This window comes from Myxine glutinosa, chromosome 2, assembly GCF_964187855.1.
Source record: "Myxine glutinosa chromosome 2, kmMyxGlut1.1, whole genome shotgun sequence".
In the NCBI taxonomy this organism is placed as follows: domain Eukaryota; kingdom Metazoa; phylum Chordata; class Myxini; order Myxiniformes; family Myxinidae; genus Myxine; species Myxine glutinosa.
The window spans coordinates 87092353-87116425 of record NC_136262.1 but is presented as its reverse complement, the minus strand read 5'-3'; the positions used below and the strand labels follow the sequence as shown (position 1 = coordinate 87116425).

Below are 24073 nucleotides of genomic sequence, written 5' to 3'. Positions count from 1 at the left end.
CGTAAACGCATGGTAATCGACTACTCGCAGATGATAAATCGGTTTACACAATTGGACGCCTATCCACTCCCGGGAATGGATTCTCTGGTACGACAGGTGGCACAGTACTCGGTCTACAGTACTTTAGATCTTCGTAGCGCATATCATCAGATTCCAATCTCCGAGGCCGATCGCATCTACACTGGGTTTGAATCTGAACAAAGGGTGTACCAGTTCACTCCTCTGCCTTTCGGAGTCACAAATGGGGTTGGCTGCTTCCAAAGGGCCATGGACGACCTCATTGCTAAGGAGAACTTAACCGATGTCTTTGTTTATCTGGATAATCTCACGGTTTGCGGGTACGACAAAGCACATCATGATGCTAATCTGAAGCGCTTCCTCGAGGTTGCGCACAAGTATCGACTGACTATGAACGAGGATAAGTGTCGCTATTCCGCTCGCACGATAGATCTTCTGGGGTACACTGTGACCCACGGCGTTATCACTCCGGATAAGGAGCGACTGTGACCCTTGCTCGACATGGCCCCGCTCCTTGATCGTGCTTCTTTGAAGCGTGCTCTCGGGATTTTTGCTCATTACTCTAAGTGGGTACAAAATTTATCTGAGAAACTCCGTCCACTTGTGGATTGCAAAGAGTTTCCCATGGCTCATGCTGCTAAGGCCGCTTTCCATGGCCTAAAGTCCAACATAGCTGGCGCCGCTGTGTCGACGATTGACGACAACAAGTCCTTTGTTTTGGAAAGCGATGCGTCGGATCACACGATAGCTGCTACACTCTCTCAAGGGGAGCGACCTGTGGCCTTCTTTTCAAGGACTCTCTCCTCGGCGGAACGCCGACACTCGTCTGTCGAAAAGGAGGCGTACGCCATCATCGAGTCGATCAGGCGCTGGCGGCCATATTTTCTGGGCAAATGTTTTCAGATCATCACGGATCAACAGAGTGTTGCCTTTATGTACGACCCGCGCCATGCTCAATGCATTAACAATGAGAAAATCACTCGCTGGAGAATTGAGTTGGCTGATTTTTGTTATACTATCAAGTATTGCCCGGGGCGGGATAACCTCGTAGCGGATGCATTATCACGGCCACCGGTGTGTGCGAGCCTCACCCCTTTTGAGGATCTGCGCGTCCTTCATGACACACTGTGTCATCCCGGCGTGACGCGTTTAGCTCATTATGTGCGCAGTCGTAATTTGCCCTATTCGATTGAGGATTTTCGTCGGCTATTTCGCTCTTGTTCCGTTTGCGCTGAACTCAAACCTCGCTTCTACAAACCTCGGATGGGTACGCTGGTCCAGGCCACTCGGCCGTGGGAGCATTTGGCTATGGACTTCAAAGGGCCCCTGCCGCCTTCCTGTCTACCGTCTTGTCTGGGCATACCGGCTTCGGGCAGTTCTCGTTATCTTCTCACGATAGTTGATGAGTTCTCCAGATTTCCCTTTGCTTTCCCGTGCGGCGATATGACCGCTGCCACAGTTATCTGGTGTCTGTGGGAGTTGTTTTCTATATTTGGGAACCCGGCCTATGTCCATACTGATCGTGGAGCGGTGTTCTGGTCTCAGGATGTGAGCATTCTTGCTCCAGCGGAATATCGCTTCCAGCTATACTACTCCGTATAGGCCCCACGCGAACGGACAGGTGGAATGCTTTAATGGCATTATTTTGAAAGCCATTGCTCTAACCCTTAGGTCTAACGGACTAGGGTTGGACCGATGGACCTGGGTGGTACCCACCGTGCTTAGCTCGATCAGGACTTTATTGTGCACCGCTACTAACCAAACTCCCCACGACCGTATGTTTAGTTTTTCGCGTCGTTCTGGAGGTGGCCGTCCTTTGCCGGGCTGGCTCGCTGAGCCCGGACCAGCTTTCCTCAAACGCGCGGTTCGCTCGAGTAAGTTCGAACCCCTCATCGACAAGGTTCGTATTCTCCAAGCCAACCCCGAGCACGCTCGAGTGCTGATGCCGAATGGACGTGAGTCTACCGTCTCGGTACGTCATCTTGCCCCATGCGGGGATACTGTTGAGCCGTACTACGGCACGGTTAATCCGACAATGGAGAATCTACCGGCTATCCCACCGCCACATGCGCCCGATCTGGATGGCTTTGTGGGGCCACCGCCGTCACCCGAGTTAGGTGATCACTCCGATGCAGGGGATTTCGATCTCGTGGATGTGGCACCTGGTGCCTCTCGGACTCGCGCCGGAAGAGAAATTTGACGCCCCGACCGCTATGACTGGACTGACTGACATGGACTGCTGCTACCGGATATTACTCTGCTGCTAACTAATGTTTCTATGCTGCTATGACTTGCTGGCTTGACTTCCGCCATTGGGGGTAGTGTAGTTTTAACGGCGGGGAGAATGTAATGAAATTGTGTCTAAGTTGAACCCAGGTGTTATGCCGACTCTGTCCACTGAGAGGCTCCTATAAGAATTCGGACTGGACAGCGCTCCAATGATTCCTGTGACATTTATTCTGTGTGATGTCGTGCATACTCAGATGGTGCGTGTTACTCTTGGTTCTAAGCTTGCTTGTACTAATTGCAAATCCATTACTTACTTCTATGATTACTGTATACTGATGTGTGGCTTGTTGGTTTCTTACAGGTATTGCTAGAGATCGATTCTGAATTAAACTCACTCTTGGGACAATGTTGGAAATCTGATTCTTACAACATGCAGCTTTGCCTTTGGAGATGAGAAAGTCTGTGTGCCTGATTAATCAGGCCTAAAGTAAATATTTCCAATTTCATTACCAACACTCATTTTTGATGAGCCAGGTGTTGGCTTAACGGTTAAAGGTGGCTCTTTTGAGATATTAGGGTCCTGATGACATTACAGTGCCATCGAAACGGTGGCTACAACTTTCATTCCAGATTTTTGTAATGCTTTTTTTTTGATCTACACTGCAGGTCCAAGTTTGTGCCACACCAACTGCAGGCACGTGTTGTCCGTGACCCCCTGATGTACAAACCTCCAGTAACAAAGGTCGACGGACTCTCAACGTACCGTTATGACTATCCCAGGTGGCCCGTACAGCCCGTGCCTCCAGCAGTGCGTTTTACTGGACAATTACAGCTCTCGGGAGAAAAGATGGGCACACTAACAACTTACAAAGGTGGGATACTGATTCATGCATGAGTCATCACACAAGTTTTGTTTTTAAAGATGTTTGTGAGACCTTTAAGATTTGTGGTTAAAACCTAGAGAGGTTTATATACTTTAGCAAGGCGACAGATGATTGGAAGTGATATGGGTTTGGTTTCCAGCAGAATCCATTGAAATTCTTTTATTTGTCTTTATAGTGTAGTAACAGCAAGGGGAGTTTCATTGTGGAACATGCTGCCCTTCCAAGGGAGCATCAATTCAGTGTGCTTGTTGCATCATTGCCGAGGCGTATCTAGGCCACGTGCCCCTGTAGGTTATTACCGTGCGCTCGCGAAGCGAAAAGTGGGGTTAAGCGATCTGTTGCGTGTGTACGTGCGTATGGGTGTATGTACATGTCTGCATTTTAAAAATTAATTTTCTCGGCAAACGTTACAAAAATTTTCTCCCTCGGAGCATCTCCTCCTGTATCATTTTAAAAGTGATAATTATGACATCATAAGTCACATGGTATGGACGCCATCTTGAAAAACTTCGCACCTCTATCACTGAAACCGCTCAATGGAAAAAATGTAAACATGGTTCATTGTCAAGTACTCTCAATGGGGAATAAGATTTGTTAATGTTTATGTCATCAGTGCTTTCATTATGACGTCATAATTCGACAAGTACAATGCTTCATCCGATCAGTATGAAATGTTTTTTTTTTTCATTGCAATTGTTGGTCCGATAGAAATGAAATTTTCTTTCACCATAGGAGCACCTTCTGCTGTAGAATTCTTAAAATAATTATGACGTCAAAGATCACTTGGTTAAAGTCGCCAACTTAGAAAAAACAAAAAACATTATAACCACCTTTAGAGGCCATTTTTCCCTGCAAAGCGGGGGTTGGCCTTTTTCGGGAACCGTGGTTGTTGTTGTTTTTCGGTCCCCTATTTGAAGCAATGTTTTACGGCCGGATGCCCTTCCTGACGCCAACCCTTTTTGCCGCCTTTAACGACAAACAGGGAATTACCAGTGAACTGGCGACGGTTCGTTTTTTTCGCAGGTCTCCACGCTCTCCATCGAAATCGAAGTTAAGTCATTGTTCCAATTTGTATTTTCGTTATAACTGTATTTCTTTTATAGTGTATGTACGTATGTTGTCCCGTCAAAGATTTTTCGGTGCAAATCTTTCATACCTGTATTGAAAATCGCGTTAATTCGTGTCGTCTCGAGGCCCTGTACAGTGTGCACTGTACAACCTTGAGGCTTTGGTTTTCTCTCAGCGCCTGTCGTTTGTGGTCCAATAACTTTCGTTCTCTGTTTTCGCAGTCTTTCCACCCCAAAGCCTACTTCCTTGTGTAAATCTCAACTCAAAAAAAACAAAAAAAGGAGACTACCTTCTCTGTGCTCATTCGTTTATTCGTTCTTATTCGTTCGTTCGTTTCTTCGACCACGTGTTTCTCCCCCATTTCCCCAGATAGATTGTCAAATTTCAATTCGTTATTTTATCGTCCATGTGATATTGTTTGATTACAGTTAGTTTTGGTTTGATTTTCCTGTAACTCGTAATTAATTAATCGTGTTCTGCTCCTCGTGTGTGGCCCTGTAGTTGTACCCCCGTCGGTGTTTTGTTAACTTAAGTGTGTTTTGCTTGGCTCTTGGTTTTTTCCCTTCTACCCCGAACATAATACTGTCTAACGTTCTAAATCCCCACCCCCCCCCACCCCCCCAAAAAAAAAAAAAAAACCAAAAACATTTATTTTATTTTCTCCACGTGTACTGTTGTCTCATCCTGTATTTTCTGTCCAGGTGTGCTGTTCGCCCCACCCCCATTATCTCCTTGCCATCCACCGTTTGCCCTGTTCACGTGACTCGTGGTGGTCCCTCTCGGCTCTCCCCCCGTTGGTATTTTTGTGCATATAAGATTGTTCATAGTTCTGTTTAAATATTTTTAAATATGTTCAACCTTTCCCCTTCTGTTTTTTATTCAGTGGTATATTACAACACGCTGTTTTTCTTCCTATTTAAAAGGCTTTTCTCAAGTTCCTCTCCAACTCATTCCACTTCAAAAAAAAGAAATTCAATATCTTATACGTCTCCCTCACTACATGGTCTAAATTCACATTCATTCCATCCCTCCTCCATCATCCTGAACCGGATTGCTAACTTGAAGATCACAACAAACCCAATTTGTTATCAATGTTCGTCTTTCATTAATCATCCACTTTCTAAACTCCCCTCTTGCCCCTCCCATCCAAATCCCCCCCCTTGCACCTACACTCTGAAACTTCCCCCTTGCCCCTCCACTCTTAAACTCCCCCCTTGCCCTTCCCCTCCTAAACTTCCCCTTTGCCCCTCCCCTCCTAATCTCCCCCCTTGCCCCTCCACTCCTGATCTCCCCCCTTTCCCCTTCCCTCCAAAACTCCCCCCTTGCCCCTCCCCTCCAAAACTCCCCCCTTGCCCCTCCCCTCCTAAACTCCCTCCTCACTCCTCCCCTTCAAAATTCCCCCCCAATCCCTCCCTTTCAATTCTCCCCCCATACCATTCCTCTCCAATTCTCTCTCCTCCCCCCTCCTCCTCCAAGCTGCCTCCTCCCCACTTCGTCTCCCTTCTATCTCATACCTCCACCCCCCCAAACCTTCTACTTTCCTCTGCCCCCCCTCAAACAACCCCTCACTGTGCCGCATCCCTTCACCAGCAAACCTTTCATCCTCCTCATCCTTCCCTTTCTTGGAACTCTTCTGCAACATCTGAAACACTATCAACTGCTCTCCCTACCTCCCCCTCTCATCCTTCATCTTACCCTACTCCTCCCCTCCCCTGTCCTGTACCCGATGCTCCCCCTCTCTCTTCATTAACGGTATGGACCTCAAACATCCGGGGCCTTCGCTCAAACCTGACTGATCTCTCCATACAGGTTGCTTCTGACAATCCAGACTTGATCTGCTTAACAGAGACTTTCCTCCTTCAAGATGTCTCTGATTCCTTAATATCTCTTCCTGGTTACTCACTCCTCCGGTATGATAGACCTGAGCCTCGGCCTGGTGGTGGGGTGGCTATCTTTGTCAAAAACTCTCTTCCTCACTCTCCTTGCACTGCTCTCATTCCTCCTCACCCGCAGGAGTACCTCTGGTTACGGCTTCCTCTCCGCTCCCACCTTTTGTTCATATGTGTTCTGTACCGTCCCCCAAACAGTGATGACTCCATCTACATTTCACTGTCTGACAACATGGACCAACTTCTATCCACTCATCCCAACTCTCTCTTCCTCATATGTGGTGACTTCAACTGTCATCATGCCACCTGGTTGGGTGTGGGTTCCTCTCTCACTAGTCATGGCACCTCTGCAAAGGACTTCTGTGACTCACTGGGATTGACACAATCTGTCAATTTCCCGACCCGGATCTCAGCCAATGGAGTATCTTCTCTTCTAGACTTGGTTATGACAAACTTCCCTGCTAATGTCTGCTGCTCTTCTTCTGCTCCAATCGGTTCTTCTGATCATGTGCTTGTCAAAGTGGACATCTCTCTGGCCATTCTCAGAGAGCCTCCTCAGCGTCGACGAGTCTGGCATTTCACTCAGGCCGACTGGGACGGTCTTCAAGCAGCCATCAATCGTCTGGATTGGTCTCCCATCTCCACTGCCTCTGACATCAATTCTTCCTGGGAATTCTTCCAAAGCAAACTGATCTCTCTCATGCACAGATTTATCCCATCTCGCCTTCAATTGTCTTACCCTTCCTCCCGTCCATGGTACACTGAATCTTGTGGTGAGGCAGTTGCCCTGAAACAACTTGCCTTTGCCTCTTGGAAGGCTAATCCAACTGAAGGAAATCTCAGTTCCTTCCACCAAGCTCGGAACAAGTGTGTGTCTACCCTCAGGAGTGCCAGGAAGCACTATCTCTCCTCACTCAAGAATGAACTCTCAAACCTGTCTCCTTCCTCCAAATCCTGGTGGCGTCTGGTCAAATCCGTTTCTGGTGTTTGTTCCCCCTCCATCCCCTCCCTTACCTCAAATGGCCACACAGTTGACATCGCACGTGACAAAGCCGAATGCCTCAACTCTGTGTTCGCCTCGAAATCCTTAGTCCCAAACCCATCTCTCTCTGTTCCCACCTTTCCCAGTCGAACCCAACTGCTCCTGGACTCTGTGTCCTTCTCTCCTGACAAGGTGGAGGAGTTTTTGTCAAACCTCGACTCTGATTCTGCAACTGGACCAGACGGCATCAGCCCACGGGTCCTAAAATCCTGCTCTGCCGCTCTATCTCACCCTCTCTCTGTTCTTTTCACCCTATCTTTTGCTCAAGGTCATCTGCCAGCATCCTGGAAATCAGCTAACATTACCGCTTTACACAAAAAAGGTGCAAAAACAGATCCTTGCAACTACAGACCAATCAGCCTGCTCCCAATTATCAGCAAAGTCATGGAATCCATCATTGCTTCGGATATGAAATCTTTCCTCTTCTCCAATGGCTTGATCTCTGATCATCAATTTGGTTTCAGACCAGGTCACTCTACTCTGGACATGCTGCTTCTGCTGTCTCAACAATGGATGGAGGTCCTCAATGCCAAACAGGAAATCAGAGCTGTCTCCCTTGACATATCAAGGGCCTTTGATACGGTCTGGCACCCAGCTCTGCTCACCAAACTCTCCTCCTATGGTATCCATGGAAACCTCCATGCATGGCTTGCGGACTTCCTCTCTGGTCGTAGTCAACGTGTGGCCCTGAATGGATTTCTCTCATCTCCCCTTCCTGTTCAGGCTGGAGTTCCCCAAGGAAGTGTGCTGGGCCCTGTGCTTTTTCTGGTCTTTATCAATGATCTCTCTGACTCTCTGGAAAATCCTCTCTATCTCTTTGCTGATGACTCCACTCTCTGCCGCTCCATTCCTCTTCCCTCAGATCGGCAGTCTGCAGCCTCCTCACTCTCTGAAGACCTGGACAAAATCACAGACTGGTCAAACAAGTGGAACATGTCTTTCAATCCTGCCAAATCTCACTCTCTTACTATGTCTCTCCGAAAAGATCGACTGGACAACCCTCCCATCTACTTTCTCAACAATCCTCTCCAAGAAGTTCTGTCACTCAAGCTTTTGGGTCTCACTATCTGCCATGATCTTTCTTGGGAAAACCACATTTCCAAGCTGGCCTCCAAAGCCAGTCGCCGACTGGGCATCCTCCGTCGTGCGAAGTCCTTCCTCGGCACACCTGAGCTCCTCACCACATACAAGGCTTTCATCCGCAGCTCAATGGAATACTGTTCTCCCCTATGGGCTGGTGCTCCTGCCTCACACCTGGCTCGGCTTCACGCTGTTGAATCCAAAGCTTTCAAAATCATTGGAATCTCCCGCGATGAAGCTATCTCTGAGGGCCTTTCACTCACTCACCGCAGGCAGGTAGGTGGTCTTTCTGTCTTCTACCGACTCCTCTCCGGCCTTGCTCCCCCAGCTCTCTCTGTGCTCTGTCCCCCAAATATTCCTACAGGTCGCACAAGATCTGCCAGCAACCCTCTGATGGTTAAACTGCCGAAATCTCGGCTCTCTGCTCACCTTCACTCTTTCATTCCTCTTTTCTCCCGCCTGTGGAACAAACTCCCACACTCCCTTCAATCCCTCTCCTCCCTCCAGGTCTTTAAAACAGCTGTTCACCACCATCTCTTATCTTCCCCCATCCATAACCTTGATCTTTTCTACCCCCACTAATTCACCCCAGATCCACCTTGTTTGAAATTCCAACTTATTTCCTGGAAATCCTGGCAGTGTCCATATGTTTATACCTCTCCCACCCCCCCCACTTCACATGCCTCCCCCCCTTCACATGCCTCCCCCCCTTCACATGCCTCCCCCCCCTTCACATGCCTCCCCCCCCAAAGCCCTCTCCCTCCCACAGATCTCTCGATGTCTCCATGTCTCTCGGTCCCTGCTCTCAAATGTTGTGTTTGTGTCCTTCCCCCTCTCTCCCCATCTTGTCTACCGCTCCCGATGTTATTTGTTTTATGTGTCTGTTTGTCTTTCTGTGTGATAAATGTTCGCTCTTTCACGAGCCTCGATCTTGTATACAAAAAAAAAAAAAAAAAAAAAAAAAAAAAAAAAAAAACTGGTACTCAATTAGCCGACCTCGGAAGGATGACAGGCTGAGTCAACCCCCCTGGCGTTAATTCAGCGATCGACCGGGATTCGAACCCAGGATCCTTGGATCCTAAGCCGGCACCCTAGCCGCTAGCCCAACACCAGGGAAAAAACAAAAAACATTGCACCTCTATATCTCAAAAACCGCTCCATGGAATTTTTTTTACATGGCTGATTGTAAAAAAATACTCCGGGGAATAAGTATTGTTAACGATTATGCCATTGGTGCCTTAGTTATGACGTCATAATTCAACATGTACAACGCTTAGTCCGATCAGTTTGAAATTTCTGGAAATTCAGTTTGAAAATCAGTATATTGGAGAATGTTAATTTATGATGTCATCGGTCACGTGGTCTGGCAGCCATATTCAATCAAAGAAAAAAACATTAAAAAAACAGAAGAGTTGGCTTGCACCAAGTTGACTGAGCAGGCTAAGTATTCTATGAATACCTTCTAGTTGTATATAAATTTAGGCTGTGTACTGCCATGCAATGACATACCGGTACTGTGGGATATTCAACATCCTCAAGGGTATGCTAGCAGACATGTCAACTGGCTTAACATCCCCTCTGAGTGACGGTGCAGTCACTGATGCAATCATGAAGCGCCAGGATAAAAGTATATAGTCGGGCCGGGAATCAAATGTAGGTAAGGCAGTGCAAAGACCTCTTGTGTCTCTTGTAGGTGTTTGTGCGTGTGTTACGATTTGCCGGCCACACCTTTTGACCCACGGGGCTCAAACTTGCCATGAAGATTGTTCACTCCCACAGGGTGATTTTGCACTATAAACCTCTCCTCCAAATCCCCCCCAGACCACCATGTGTGTTTGCTTCCATAGACCAGGTACACTCTTTCACCCATGGGGCTCACTCACACTTGGCATGTCCACTTCCCTGGATGGTTTTGCAATATGACCTGCTTCTTCAACAACCCTCCAACCACACCGGCCCGCGGCCCACCCTCCTCTCCTCCCCCTCCTGCCCTCCCCCATCCACCCACCCCACCTAAATCTATATAGACGAAATAAATCTATATAGATTAGCAGAAGAATTCTATATTTTCATGTCATTCATCCTTGAACAATCTTGCCGATGTACCGAACAATGCGTGCAGAATTGCCGATGCTTATGGTGTAATCGACACCGGCCTCACAGCCACGTTCGTTAATGTACATGAATTCGTGCAAAAGCCCGTTATAATGACGAGTTTCCATTCTATATTTTCACATACAGACTTGGCATTTAATATGGAATTTTTTTTTTCTTGCCTTATTTTAGTATGATTAACTAAATGGTTGAAGTTACTTTTAGAATAAAGCAGGCACATCATTTATGGTACTCAACAACAATATATACATACAGTGTATGTATCTTCCTATAATTCACCAAATGTCTGTCTGTTCCCAGGTACCGCAAAAACGGCTGAACCGATCGCAATGATATTTTGGGTGGGTAATCCTTCGGATCCCTGGAGTAATGGAGTAAAATAGGCTATATTGTTTTTCCAATTTTTTTTCCAAACACGATGGAATAATATTTACCGATATGAACAGTGATGTGACTTTTATTGAAATTCCACAAGTACTGTTTAGATTTTGATGATTTGCGTGTGATATGATTTAACGGATGCTTATATAAATCGTTGCTAGTATATATATATAATATACATATATATATGAACGATTGTCATGAGAATTGCAGCAAAGAGAGGAGTTATTAGCCTGTTTAAAATGCATTGATGCTCTATTAATCAGTGTACTTAGTACAGAAGCCGAACAACTCGTCTAAAAAAGAGCAGTAGACATAGAAGTTGAAAATTTTAAAGGTTTTGACTCTGTTGCAGATCATTTCAGGCGATGGCCGATCAAGAAGAATGAGTCGACTAAAGTTGAACGCCACTATGTGCCACCCAGCTCAAAGTTCGGAAATCTAACCACATACCAGAACGATTTCATTTCTAAGTGTGTGGTTCCTCAAAAAAGCTTCCGCCCTGTTCCAGCTACGCAGATTTTTAACGGCAAGTTTGATGGACAAACTGTGTATCAGCTGACCTATGTTCCAAAAGTATTTGAACCATGGCCACGCCGTGAGCCAGCAACCTATAAACCGAGCACTACACCCCTGGATGGCCTAACTGTATACCGGAGAGATTACACAGGTCGGGCTGGGAAACCTGTGAAAAGTATCAGACCTATACCACAGATAGCAGACACCGATGCCCACTTTGAAGGGATCTCCGAGATGCAGGACAAATTCCAAAGATGGCCGATACCCAAGCGCGAAGTACGTCCGACCAGAAAATACAAGCCTCCAACTGACACCATGGACTTGAACTCAACATATCGGATGAATTTTCCTTACAAAACTCAGCCTGTAGCCCCCTCAATGCCAAAATTTCCAACCATAGAAATTGGCAAAGGGCCTTTTAAGGGCCAGAGTACATACAAACAAGACTTCTGCCAGTGGCCATTCAGCCGGCGTGACAAACTGCAGAGGTTTCAGGAGTTTCAACCTCCCAAAGGAAAAATGGAAAACCTGACCACCGTCAGACAGCATTTTGTAGCACACCCCCTCGCAAAGACCCAGAGTTTGAAGCCACCAAATGTTGTAGTGCAAAGTAAGATACCTTTTGACGGAACAACCACTTACACAAACGAATTCACCACAAAACAAAAGGACATTTGCCCAGCAATGTACTCTGTTCCACCAGGTTATGTTTACCACTCGGAAGATCCTCGCGGCCACCGTATGTACCGCTTGATTTCTAACCGGGCGGCCGCAAACCACCAACTGCCTTCTGACGTCACCCGTGACAAGTGCAAAGTGTCATTTACAGATACTTAAACTACATTGAGCAAATTCATAACAAAATCAAGAATTTGCTCGCATAATCATCTCAGGAACATCATTTGAGATCCTCAATTATCAATCATAGCTTTACGTTCTGAGTTCAGTGTTAAACAGATGGTAATTTGAAATGATATTTATCACCCTGTAAATGAAGATGAGTTTTGAAATGTCATTTCTGATTGGTTTGTACAAAGCAATCCACATGGAAACTTGTGATAAAAGTCGATGTAATAACAGGTATTTTTTATGTTTTATGAAAAGCATGGTCACACAAATTGGGTAGCAATAATACGATATTATAGAAAATTTTGTAATTGAAATGAAGGTGATTGTACACAACCTTGTATACTGTAACAGGAGTTGATCCTGATTCTTGGCCTGAAAGAACATGACAGGTTAGCACTTTCAATCTGCACTAGTAGAGATAATCCTTCGGTTTATTGGTATGAACAGCTTGATGTGTAAAACAAGGGGAAAATAAATGAATTCCACATTGTGGAAGTGCTGCACCACTGTATTGTATTGTCCTGTTTATGGCTCTATTAAGAAGGAGCACCCACGGATAACCAATTGAGCTTACTTTGAGGCGTTATTCAATGGTGGATTTCACTATGCAAGCCTGGTGGGGCTGGGGGGGGGGGGGGGGAGAGGAAGCGTGAGCTTTTACCTGGCACGATCCGGGCAGTCTTCAAACCTACAGGACATTAAATCAAACCGAAGACAGAATTTATGTACAAAAATAAACACGGCTTTATTGCCGGACCCCGATAACAAGAACACGCCGGTAAATACTACAACCCCCTAATGAGCGCTCTGACACACAGACTTAGAACACGGACAAATGGCGATGTAATAAAAGAACCGTGTCGTGTCGGTGCGTGCTGTGGCTTATCTCTGTCTGCAGTGTGTCAGGGATCGTCAGGCTCCGAGGGCAGTCGTCCGACGCGGCTCCGGTTAGCGGGAACAAGGCCCCGACGCGCCCCCGTTCACTAGGCCTCGATAAGGCCTCTCGCGCCAAGCGAGCGAGCAACCTGCCTCCTCAGCCGTGCAATGTCCTCCCGGATTCGGCACGGAACTGCGATGCACCCAATGTTCGGATCAGAAAGGAGAGATGGTCGAGGGTGAAGGAAGGCGTGAGGGCAAGAGGTCGGAGCAGAGGAATTGTGAGGGCAAGAGCGAATGAGGTCCAGGCACCACTGTATATTGCAACGACAGAGAGAGAATGTCGGTCTCTCCTCACTTTTTATCAACCCCTCTTGACGTCATCTCTCTCTCTCTCTGGCAATCCCTGCCGGCCAACATCACAGGCTCAATTCCCCACCAATGGCCGCGTCACTTCTCTCTCATGCCATTCGTCGGTGGTCAATCAGTTCGTTGCTTCTGGCTCGCCCCTCCTTCCACCAATCCCAGGGAAGCTTCTTGCCCTGCCCCTGGCCAATCACGAGTCCTTCTGGGCGTGTCTATTGCCTGGCTTGCTCGATGTGTGTTGCTATGCCAGCTGGTGATGTGGCTGGCTGTGGCTCCATCGGCAGTGCCCCGAACTGGCTTCCGGTGAGTTTTATTGTTATTGTGGCGGAGGGGAATTTAAGTAGTGTTTGTGGTGTCACTAATGGGCCTATCTAATGTCTATGGTGCGTTGCCATACGGGACAAAGGAATGACCACAGAGGGAACGACGTACAAGGGAATTAATATAATCCCTGAACTAAATAACATGCCCCGCCCCCTCGTGGCAGGGACAAATATCCAACTTATCCGACATCCGGACTACACAGGTCCCTGACTTACTGTACATCGAAGTGGTTCTTGCTACCCACGATCATCGGAGCACCTACCTATGCAGATCTACCTAAATCTATATATATCACTACCCCAATATTCATAACAGTATTAAACCGCATGTGCTGTGTTCAAACATATCCTGAGAAACAGCACCTTTTGGTTTTTGTATGTAGAGTCAAGGCTAATGGAAGACTGAACGGACCAGGACACAACGGAACAAGAGGAGCAGGTGAGAGAGGAGGAAACACCAACAGGAGAGTTGAAGGACAAGATAGAGGGGGACTGGACAAACAATGGGTTTGGGGAGGAATGAGGGGCAGGAGATGGTGTGTGGAGTGGACAAGATGGATACAGAAGGAATCTCTCAAGAGAGAAGACTTAAAACTTGGAAGGAGGAGGGATTGGGGTGGAGGGTTGGGGAGGGAAGTTAACGAGGGAAGAAAGGTCATGGTTTTGGATTGGGGATGATCTGAGATGCTGGTGAACATCTGTCTTGAAGACCTGGAGAGAGAATGAGATTGAAGAGGATGTGGAAGCTGCTTCCACAGGTGGGAAAAAGAGGAACAAATGAGTGGAGGCGAGCAATGATCCTGGGTTTAGGTAGTTTTACCAGATGGTGGACCATGTGCGCCCTGTATAAACTTGGGGGGCCTGTAGAAACTTGGGGGGACAAAGCATGGAAAGAGCAGACGTCGCAAGACCAGAAAGGATGTGGAAAAAAACAGAGAGACCACCGACCTGTCTGCGATGGCGAAGTGATAGGCCCGTAGACGCAGCTTCATCGCAGAAGATTCCAATAATCTTGAAGGCCTTGGATTCCATGGCGTCAAGCTGAGCAAGATGTGAAACCTGAAGGTTTTGACCAAAATCATTGACAGGCCAGAGGTTGACAGGATAGCTGAGAGAAAGCTCACTCAGCTTTGAGTTGTCTAGTCTGGGTTCGGATTCTGACTTGTCACCATCGCATTGTCTCAATTAGTGTGCCGAACTTCAGGGGGATGTTAAGCTGGGTGTCTTGTCTGTGAATCCCATAGAGTGTCGGTGCTGCAAAAGGAGTTTCTGGGAAAGGGTTATACCAGGTGGCTTGCCATTGCCTTCCCAGCTAGTAATTAGGGCAGGAATGTGGAATTTGACAATGAGAAATTGCAATTTCTGTCGACATTTTGGAGATTTAACGCTGCTGTACTCCACAACGTCAGCAATATCTGGCCTATTGTTTGCGAAGAACACTGTGGGATCTTTATCGTCCACCAACGAATGCTGGCAGACGGGACGCCCATTTTAACGTGTCCATCGGAGGGACGGCACATACAGTGATGAATCACCCTGCTTGTGTCACATCAGGATGGCAGGTTATAGCTGGGCCAGGATTAGAACCCAGGCTCGAAAGTTTAGGGGCGAGTGTGTGTACCTTTAGGCCATCCCACGAGCCCTACGTGGAAGTACAGTACCCTAGCAAAATTACAAGTTATTGCTCTATTATGTAGGGGCACTGCATCACCAGCACAGCTGCACTTCATAAATGATGTAAAGAGCAGAATAAACTCGTGATCGATCGAATCCCGGTCCAGTACACATTCAAGGAGCTCGGTGATTGGGTAAAGCCATGTTGCCCCTGCCCTCCCTAAGCTCCCTTGCGTAGGTTCGATTTCCAAGGCTGCTCAGAAGTCTGGGAGTGCCACCACTGGATGTATTTGCCCAAAGCAATGCCATGTTGTCCGAGCGGTTTGGTTTATTGGGGGTGGTGGGGCTGGGGGACATTAAAAAATGATGTGTACAGGGCCTGCGGTGGAGTAAAAAGAAAAACTTCCATGTACTATATCTTTGTGTCCCCAATTGATGCCCCCCTTTTAATAAACCCCTGGGAACAATGAATGGTTCCTTTGGGAAAGTCTTGAAAAAAAAAAACCTTTAAAAGGATGTCAGTATTACATCAAGGGTTCCATATATACAGAAAAACAGTAAGACCTCCTCTAGTAGATTGCCCATGGACACATCTCGATAGGTGGGCTCATTTGATGATCTTTCTGGAGTAAAGGCGTGAGACTGTGATATTCTGCTGTGGATTGAAGGACTCCATTTATCAGACCAATCTATACTATGAGAGATGTTTGGCTGTGTCAGCACCAGGCAATGTCGGGTACCCCTGCGAGTATATAATACATTTTATATCAACAGACTGATGCAGTTGCTGTTCGTCTTCCAGTGAGATGGGAGGTGGGCTAGGTACTGTCCAAAGCAATGATGTTGTCTACCTTAAAGAAGAGAGGGTTTTCCAGAGAATTATGTGGATGAGGAAGAAGACCGGGTTCAAGACCCTCCCTTGGGCATCTCCAGCCTCCACTCGGTGATGAGAAGAGAGGGTTCCATTGATAGCAACATGTTGTTGTTGTTGTTTTTATTGTATAACCCTGGACATTTCTCTTGAACAACCCGCGGCATGGAGACAGCTGATTGATCTCCCAGGAGCGACCTGGAGATCTCCCATATCTAGGATGGTGTACCCCTGCCTACCCGAAGTCAGGGCCATGACAGAGTTAGTGTTTGAGAGAAAGACAGGGACAAGAGGGAAAGGGTTGGTCCATGGGGACCGATTGGCATTCCGACCATGACAGGGAAGAATCTGGGCAGCAGGGAATAACGGGGAAGATTTGGCCCCCGACTTGCGTTGCGGGGTACAACCACCATGAAGAGGCGTCCCTGGTGGTTGTAGCAACATGTCGACTGTGGATGGAAGGAATCAGAAATCCAGGAATTATGGCATCTTTGTATGTATGCCACAGGGAGAGAGCTTGGCAAGTAGAGCTGGATGCCTGAGATAGGTCCTGGCCTCTTGATTTAGATTTCGGGTCTTCGGACATTTGGTCAGAGACGAGCAGAGTTTCGTGACTGGGATGGTTAATAGAGATCAGGTGTTTAAAAAGAGGATTGCAAGAAAGGTCACCGGTCTGTAGTCGAGACTGAGACTCTGCGGGAGGATCCCCCTTTTTGTGGATGGGACGTGGCGGTGGTGTTCGCTGATTTTAGGGCAGCCATAGGACAAGGACAGCTGATCGATAACACATTGCTGCGCTATTTGTTCAATCAAAGAATCCATCACCTGCATTGAGCGCTGGTTTCTTCAAAATGGCGGCGCAAGGATCCAAATGACGTCATCGATGTAGGTGTGGGATTTTTTGATCCACTTTCATCTTGGAGTATTTAAACTCATCCCACCGAGTGTTAATTCAGCGGAGCGACAGGGGCTCGAATTTAGGACCCGAAAATCTCAAGCGAGCCACCTGTACCGTTAAGCCAACACCTGGATTGCAGTTTCACATCAATTAATTAAAAGAACATAAAAAGACAATTTGTGCTTATTAAATGAATTTCGTGTGTACAACATGTTGGAGATTGAACCTGGGATCCCCACGGGGCTTATCTGCAGTGGTAGGTAGATCACGTGACGCTTCTACAGCCATACCTTGGTAATCGTTTACCTGGAGGTTCGTTCATTACGCTGTTGTTAACAACTGCGCCCGTCCGGAATGATGAGGTTTGGACCTTCATTGTTTGTTGTTTTCTTTCACCTGTGCATTTCTCTTTTACCTTTGTTTGTAGTTTGTACAAAACTATGATCGTTGTAACGATTAATATTGTTACAGATACGACTTTGATGGTATGGTGGGCCGAGCGGGATGGCCGCCGTATCCGTACAAGTTACCCGATTGTGCCCGAATGTTGACTAATCGCGCTACGCTGGCTCAATAGGAAAGAGAAGACACCCGGCTGGATTACAATCACACAATACGACACCAAGGGTTCAGTTCTCAAGTATATTCGTACGGAAAAAGGTTAGATTACAGGGGCTAGAGGTATATTACAGGAAGACAGGCACTTAGACACACTCTTATATTATCCCCGGACAGACGACAGACACACGGGACAAAATGCTGACTCACACGGGGGTTGATGAAAAGGGGAGGCAGGTCGCGATGGCTCAGGTGCACCTGGCTCAGGGACAGAATCACGTACGGTGGTGTCCAGAGATGCGTGAAGGTATCACAGCGCTTGTGGGTCGCGACTTTGGTCTCAAGCTGGGGAGGTCGCTCAGCGCTCGGGAGGGTGGCGTCTTTTCCTTCCAAGCTCGGGGCGCATCTCACGTCACGTCCGGCAAGCGGCTGCGTATATCCGGCGGGGAGTGACACGCCCTCGGCTCGTTAGCGCCGCCCCAGATGGCATCGGCCCATGGCTTCTCATTGGGTGCGGGGGTTACCGGCTCCGCCCTTGACGAGGGGCCGACAGGGAGCCCCTTCGTGGTAACCCCGTGGAGCGCGTGGTCAATGGTGGCTAACCGAGCCGGAAGGAGGACGCCCACTCCCCATGCCGTCACCGCGCCGCCCCCCTCTTTTGTTGTTGTTGTTGTAGTTGGCGCTTCTTCATGGGGAAGAGATGCGGAGAGGTATGGGGAGGTCCTAAACTTCCTAACAGGTGCCATATAATCACATTCTGGTGCAACGAAGAGTCATAATTAATGGAAACAAGTCCTTAACTGACATAGATTAAGAATAACTAGGAAGATGTCCGAAAGTTGTCTACGTGTGGTGCGGGGGACCTGGGCACGACATTTAATGGGGGGATGAAGGGGAAGATCGGCTCTAATGGGTGTTGTTTACAGACAATGGGACTAGGGAATGGGGTAAGGGAGAGTTGGGGAGTATCGGAGAAAATAGGGGAATATTTACAAGCGGATATGGAGGCCAAATTCCATATTCGCAACATTGCACCCTTCTCTACCCTCGGGGCGTCCCGACCCGATAAATTTTTACCTACTTTAGTGTGGCACGCAATGTAGTTCCCTCTACTATTAACTCTACCCTGAGTGCGACAGTTTTACAGATATTCACAAATGAGTAAATATGTCCCCCTGCGACGTTGCACCCTTCTCCTCACAGAAACACACCCACAGGATAACCGAATCCGGAAAGAATTCTCAAACTAAACATACAGCCGGTAGGGAGCATTATTTACAAGACTACGCTGCTATTTACACTACGATCCAGGACCTGTTTTTGGAGGAACACATGCAGATGTTATGCATAGAGAGAGCGCGCTTGCCAACATCGATACACCAACCCACGAGTGCTCTGTGGCCGACGGCCTTTAATAACGTGCAGAGCACCCTTTCCCGAGCATCAACAGCACCACCCCACCACCAATCGGTGCAGTCACCATTGTTCATTGGAATAAAAATAACTTCAACAACCCCTAACCCTGCAGGTGTCTCTTGCTCTTCTTGTGGTGCACTTGGTGTTAACTATTAGTGGTTCACCTGTATGGCATAGGTGCCACGTTGATCCATAGGTCCATCCCCGGGTGGTGCTTGGCCGCAAACGAACTGCGGTCCATTGTGGGTGGCCACAAACATTGCGGTCCATATGGTGTATCGATCCAGGCAGCCAACAGCGAAAGTGCAGGCCCACAACTGCGTAGCCAGCACCTCTCTTTCCTCTCTCTCTACCCCAAAGCCAGATCCTCGGAGGTGGGAGACAAAAGAAGCAGACAAGTGAGTAAGGTGGTAAGGGCGCAAAAGTGCACGCAATATAAGGTAATGCACACTGGGGGCACATGGGAACCAGGTGAGACAGGTACGTTCCTATCGTACGCCCCCCCCCCCACCAGGTAACCTACATGGCCCCTCCCTTACCCCTTACTGTATCCACAAAACACAACACTACCCATAAACATCTACTTTACAAATCAACAAACATCCCTACTGTCTTCCCCGTTCCTCCCATATACCAAATTCGTCTTCTCTCCCTCCTAACCAATCAAATTTGCCATTTTCAACTCTCATCAAAATTTGCCATTTTCAACTCAACATCAAAATTTGCCATTACCAATTCATCATCAGTCCCTCCTAGGGAGGGAGAGATGGAATCACCCCCATGTCTCATCCACGTCGTGATGCGTCTCACAAATCCTCACAGCAATTCTCATTTCTGCAACACAACCAAAGAAAACACAGGTGTGGAGTCATCATCATCACCACAGGTAAGTGGCTGCGTATGGTGCGACAGGTTCATCAATCCTAACTATTTCCTAAATGACTTTAACAACTTTACACTACCCGGGGTCTTTCTCCGGCCAAACCATTGGCCCTCTTACACTATGGGTTCTAAAAACCAATTCCCATTGGCCAAACTGTGGTGCTCTTCAATTTGGGGTCTCACTCCCCCAATTCATCTCCCGGTGCCCTCGCACAATTTCTGGGCTGCGGCGTGTACCTCTCCCAGTGGGTCTACCCACCTGCACACCTCCACCACTGCAGTTGCCTCCGAGCTTACCTGCTCCTTACCCTAACCTAACTACCTGGGGAAGGCCCTCTGGCTCTCTCCCCACTCCGTGCCCCCTCTGGCACTGGGCTGCCCGATCCACACCCGGGATCCTCAGGCACCCACTCACAACTACCGGCTCCCAGAGCCCACCTGCGGCCTCACCTGGCCGACATCCTCACAGTGGTGGAGTGCCCAACCAACTACACACACTAACAGGCTACACGCCCAGCCATTTCCACAACACTAATGCACCCATTCACAACACCATTCTGCAACCGCACCACAAATGCCAATATCCAACCACAATTTACCTGCACCCTCTACCTAACACTTACACTACCCGCCCCGGGTGCTCGTGAAAGGGGTCCACTCTTCCCCCATCCACACCTTCGCACCATGCACACCACTCCGTACCACTCACTCCAACTCTCTCCACACACCTGTACCTGCACACCTGTGCTCTCACACCTGGTGCCACCTGCACCCTTCTCTCCCCAAGCGCATTCGCGCTGATCCACAACACTCACTACTCATACACTGCTCCACACACCTGTCCAGTTGCACACCTGTGCAATCACACTTGTTCAATCCTCACACACACAGCATCATCTCAGCTAACTACTCCCTTCTGAAACTTGCGCTTCCCAGTCGTCCCTTTAAACTATTGCGCTCCCTCGTCATTATCATCCATACTAATCTACCTGCGTCCCCACTACAGGTATCAGTCACTAACTAATCTTAACGTTACCTAATGTCATCTTCTAGATCCCTACACACAATATCCTAACCCACCCGGGCTAGTTTTCACTGCCATACACCCCATAAACTATTGCTCCTTTGCCCCACACATGGGAAGGATGGTGGATTTGCCATCCCACCACATCGGGGGTCTCTCACTACCAATTTTGCACATCAAATTTCAATAAATCAAAAATTTGCCAATCATCTGCCAATCACTGTACCATTACCAATCATCACTCTGCCAATCCTTTGCCAATCATCAAATTTCGCCTTTTTCTAATTTCGGGGCCAAAACACTAACCTCATCACCCAGTCTACTCACTACTGCCTCTCGGTGCGCCAATTCCTGTCCAAAGCCCGGCTTCGTAAAGCCAAGCAATGGATGCTGGTTGTTTTGTGCCTGCGGCTGGATGCGTCCGGCACTCGGTGCAGGGACGGGGGCTTACCCGTGCCGAGATCCCACACACCACCTCGGCGTGGAGCCATCCAATGCCCCGATCTAGACCTGCCGGCACGTCTCACCAAAAAGTGGTCGCCATGACGACCCTTCCTATCCAGCTGCCCGCTCCACCTAGTGGAGCCTGGACGCGGCCGTTCAAAGCGAGGCCCGGCACGCACCGAGGGCCTGCTTCGGCTATAAGTCGTTCTAAACTCTATCCCGTCTAACGTCGATGCTTCACCTGGACGCTTACACCCCGCAGCCCGTTCCTTGCTCACACATCCAGCCGTGCCCATGCTCCTCGTACCTTTCCTTACACACCCAGGTACACTCATTCCACTCACAGCCTTGGTCACACACCTGACCACCGAACACTTTGGCACACATTCGTTGGTCGCACACCTCACCAATACACCGCTTCGCGCCCCCTCCTCGGTCACCTCCTCTGTGACAATCACAGGTGTGCCCTCATTCGCACACCCAACCACGTGCCTCACCACCAACTCCAGCGTGCATTCCCACTCACGCTCTACCATTCCAGGTGTGCATCCTTCCATCCCAGGTGTACATCCTCGCTCACCTGTCACAACTAACTCACGCTCCATGTCACTCTCACTACTTTCACCTCCATTCCTGACAGCGCACTCACCCTTTCTTTTGACAGCACACTCTTTCCCCATGCACCTGTCCGTCACACACCTTTCTCGCGCACACTCTCCCGTTACACCCTCTGTAACACTCACCACAGGTGGACACTCTTCCTTACTTCTGACAGCGCACTCTTTCCTCATGCACCTGTCCGTCACACACCTTTCTCGCGCACACTCTCCCGTTACACCCTCTGTAACACTCACCACAGGTGGACACTCTTCCTTACTTCTGACAGCGCACTCTTTCCTCATGCACCTGTCCGTCACACACCTTTCTCGCGCACACTCTCCCGTCACACCCTCTGTAACACTCACCACACTGCGCTTCCATGTGCTCCCTCGCACACACGCTACGACCGACTCACTCTCGCCAACACCCTCACTCCTTGGCACACACTTTTTCCTCACACACCCCAGAGTCGGACCTCCTCGCACACCTCCTCTTTCGCACACCAGACCTGTCGCACACTTCACCAACGGCCTCTCACGAACACCCGGGTCTATCTCGACCCCCAAGCTTCTTAAATCCCCTGGCGCATCATACGCACGACCATATTGGTCACCACTTACACCGGGTCCTCTTCCTCTTCGCTTCTCCTCCATCACCTGCGAATCCCTCATCCGGTTAATGAGCACATCACGATCCAAACACAGACTTTGGACCAATTCTTTTATCTCCTCTTTTATCTCCTTGTTATCCCCTCTCCGTCGCTTCTTAATTTCGCTCACCCCTTCTTCCACTTCTTCTAATTTGTGCCTCACCTCTTTTATTCCCCGGTACGTCTCCTCAAGCTCGTCCTCCAAGGCTACCTTGACCGTTTCCATGTGCGTCCTCACCTGCCGGTCCTTCGTCTCCATTACCTCTATCACCTCGTCCAACCTCGTTGTCAGTCCCTCACGTACCATCTGACATTCCCTCTTTGTCGCTATCAAGTCGTTTTTAATTTCTTTTTGTGTCGCCTTTATACCTCCTAATACCGCAGTGCTCCTTTGAACCTGCTCCACTAACTCCGTCTGTCCCACCGTCAGCTGCTCCACCTCCTGCGTCAGGTCCTCTATGCCCCCTTGTAACTTTACAGTCCCCTTTCTCACCTCCTTCTCCATGTGCTCCTTACAGTGCCTCACCTCCTCGCGCACTCCTCCGACCTCCTCACCCACTCCTCTTCTGATCTCCTCTCCCATCACTTGCATCTCCTGCCCAGATGCCACCCTCATCTGCTCCATTTCCTCCCTGTGAGCATCCAGTTTGGTTTCTACCCCCATTCTGACCCCCTCTATCTGCTGCTCCATTTGTTTAACTTCCCTTTCCGCTTGGTCCCTCATGTCCCTCAATTTGCCTTCCATACTGTTTTCTAACCCCTCTAACCCTTTTTGCATCCCTTCCATTTGATTCTCTTGAGCGGCCATTCTGTTTTCTACCCCCGTTAACCCATTTTTCACTTCTTTTATCCCGTTGTCTAACCCCTCAAAATTATTGTCTAACTTCCCAATTTTCTTGTCTAACTCCTCAAAATTATTGTCTAACTTCCCAATTTTCTTGTCTAACTCCTCAAAATTATTGTCTAACTTCTCACCGGTACCCCTCGCTTCGTCCCTCATTACCCCCATTTGGTTTCCCATTACCCCCATTTGGCCCTCCAATCGCTCACCCTGAGCATCCATCCGGTTCCCCAATTGGTTACTCTGCAGTTTGAGGGACGCCTGCATTTGCGCCATAAATTGCTCCATGAGGACCTGCATCTGGGCCATCCCTCCCACTTGTGCAGCGGGTGCGGCCGCCGTAGCTATGTGCGAGGCGCCATTTCGCGCGTCTGCTACCCCCGCTGTTTCGCTCTCCTCACGTGTCTCAATTTGGTCCTGGACCGACCCTGCTTCACTCTCCCCTACCGGACCCCAGCCGTCTTGATCCGCCATAGCGCGACTTGCAAAATTCGAGTTTCGTAAAACAAAACAAATTTCGGCCGCTCCAAATTTTGACCAAATTTTTTTTTTTTCCTCTATTCGTTTTTTTTTTTCAAAATTTGGTCGGGCCTCGAATCTCACTCCCGACACCAATTGTTACAGATACGACTTTGAT

General features: G+C 48.5%; 2 protein-coding genes across 3 annotated transcripts in view; both read left to right on the top strand.

Annotated features, from left to right (window-relative positions):
* LOC137421630 (stabilizer of axonemal microtubules 2) overlaps positions 1-12580 on the top strand; it is a 34746-nt gene extending 22166 nt beyond the window's left edge. For both annotated transcript variants that reach the window (XM_068107873.2, XM_078771193.1), the window contains exons 4-5: positions 2914-3119; positions 11062-12580. In XM_068107873.2, the coding sequence (XP_067963974.2) occupies positions 2914-3119; positions 11062-12062 (1207 nt within the window). In that variant the 3' untranslated portion in view covers positions 12063-12580. The remainder of the gene's footprint in view (positions 1-2913; positions 3120-11061) is intronic.
* A 4722-nt stretch (positions 12581-17302) lies between these two features.
* The window catches only part of LOC137421633 (stabilizer of axonemal microtubules 2-like), a 41835-nt gene continuing 35064 nt past the window's right edge, over positions 17303-24073 (top strand). The window contains exon 1 of the mRNA XM_078771190.1: positions 17303-17384. Coding sequence (XP_078627316.1) covers positions 17377-17384 — 8 coding nt within the window. The 5' untranslated portion in view covers positions 17303-17376. The remainder of the gene's footprint in view (positions 17385-24073) is intronic.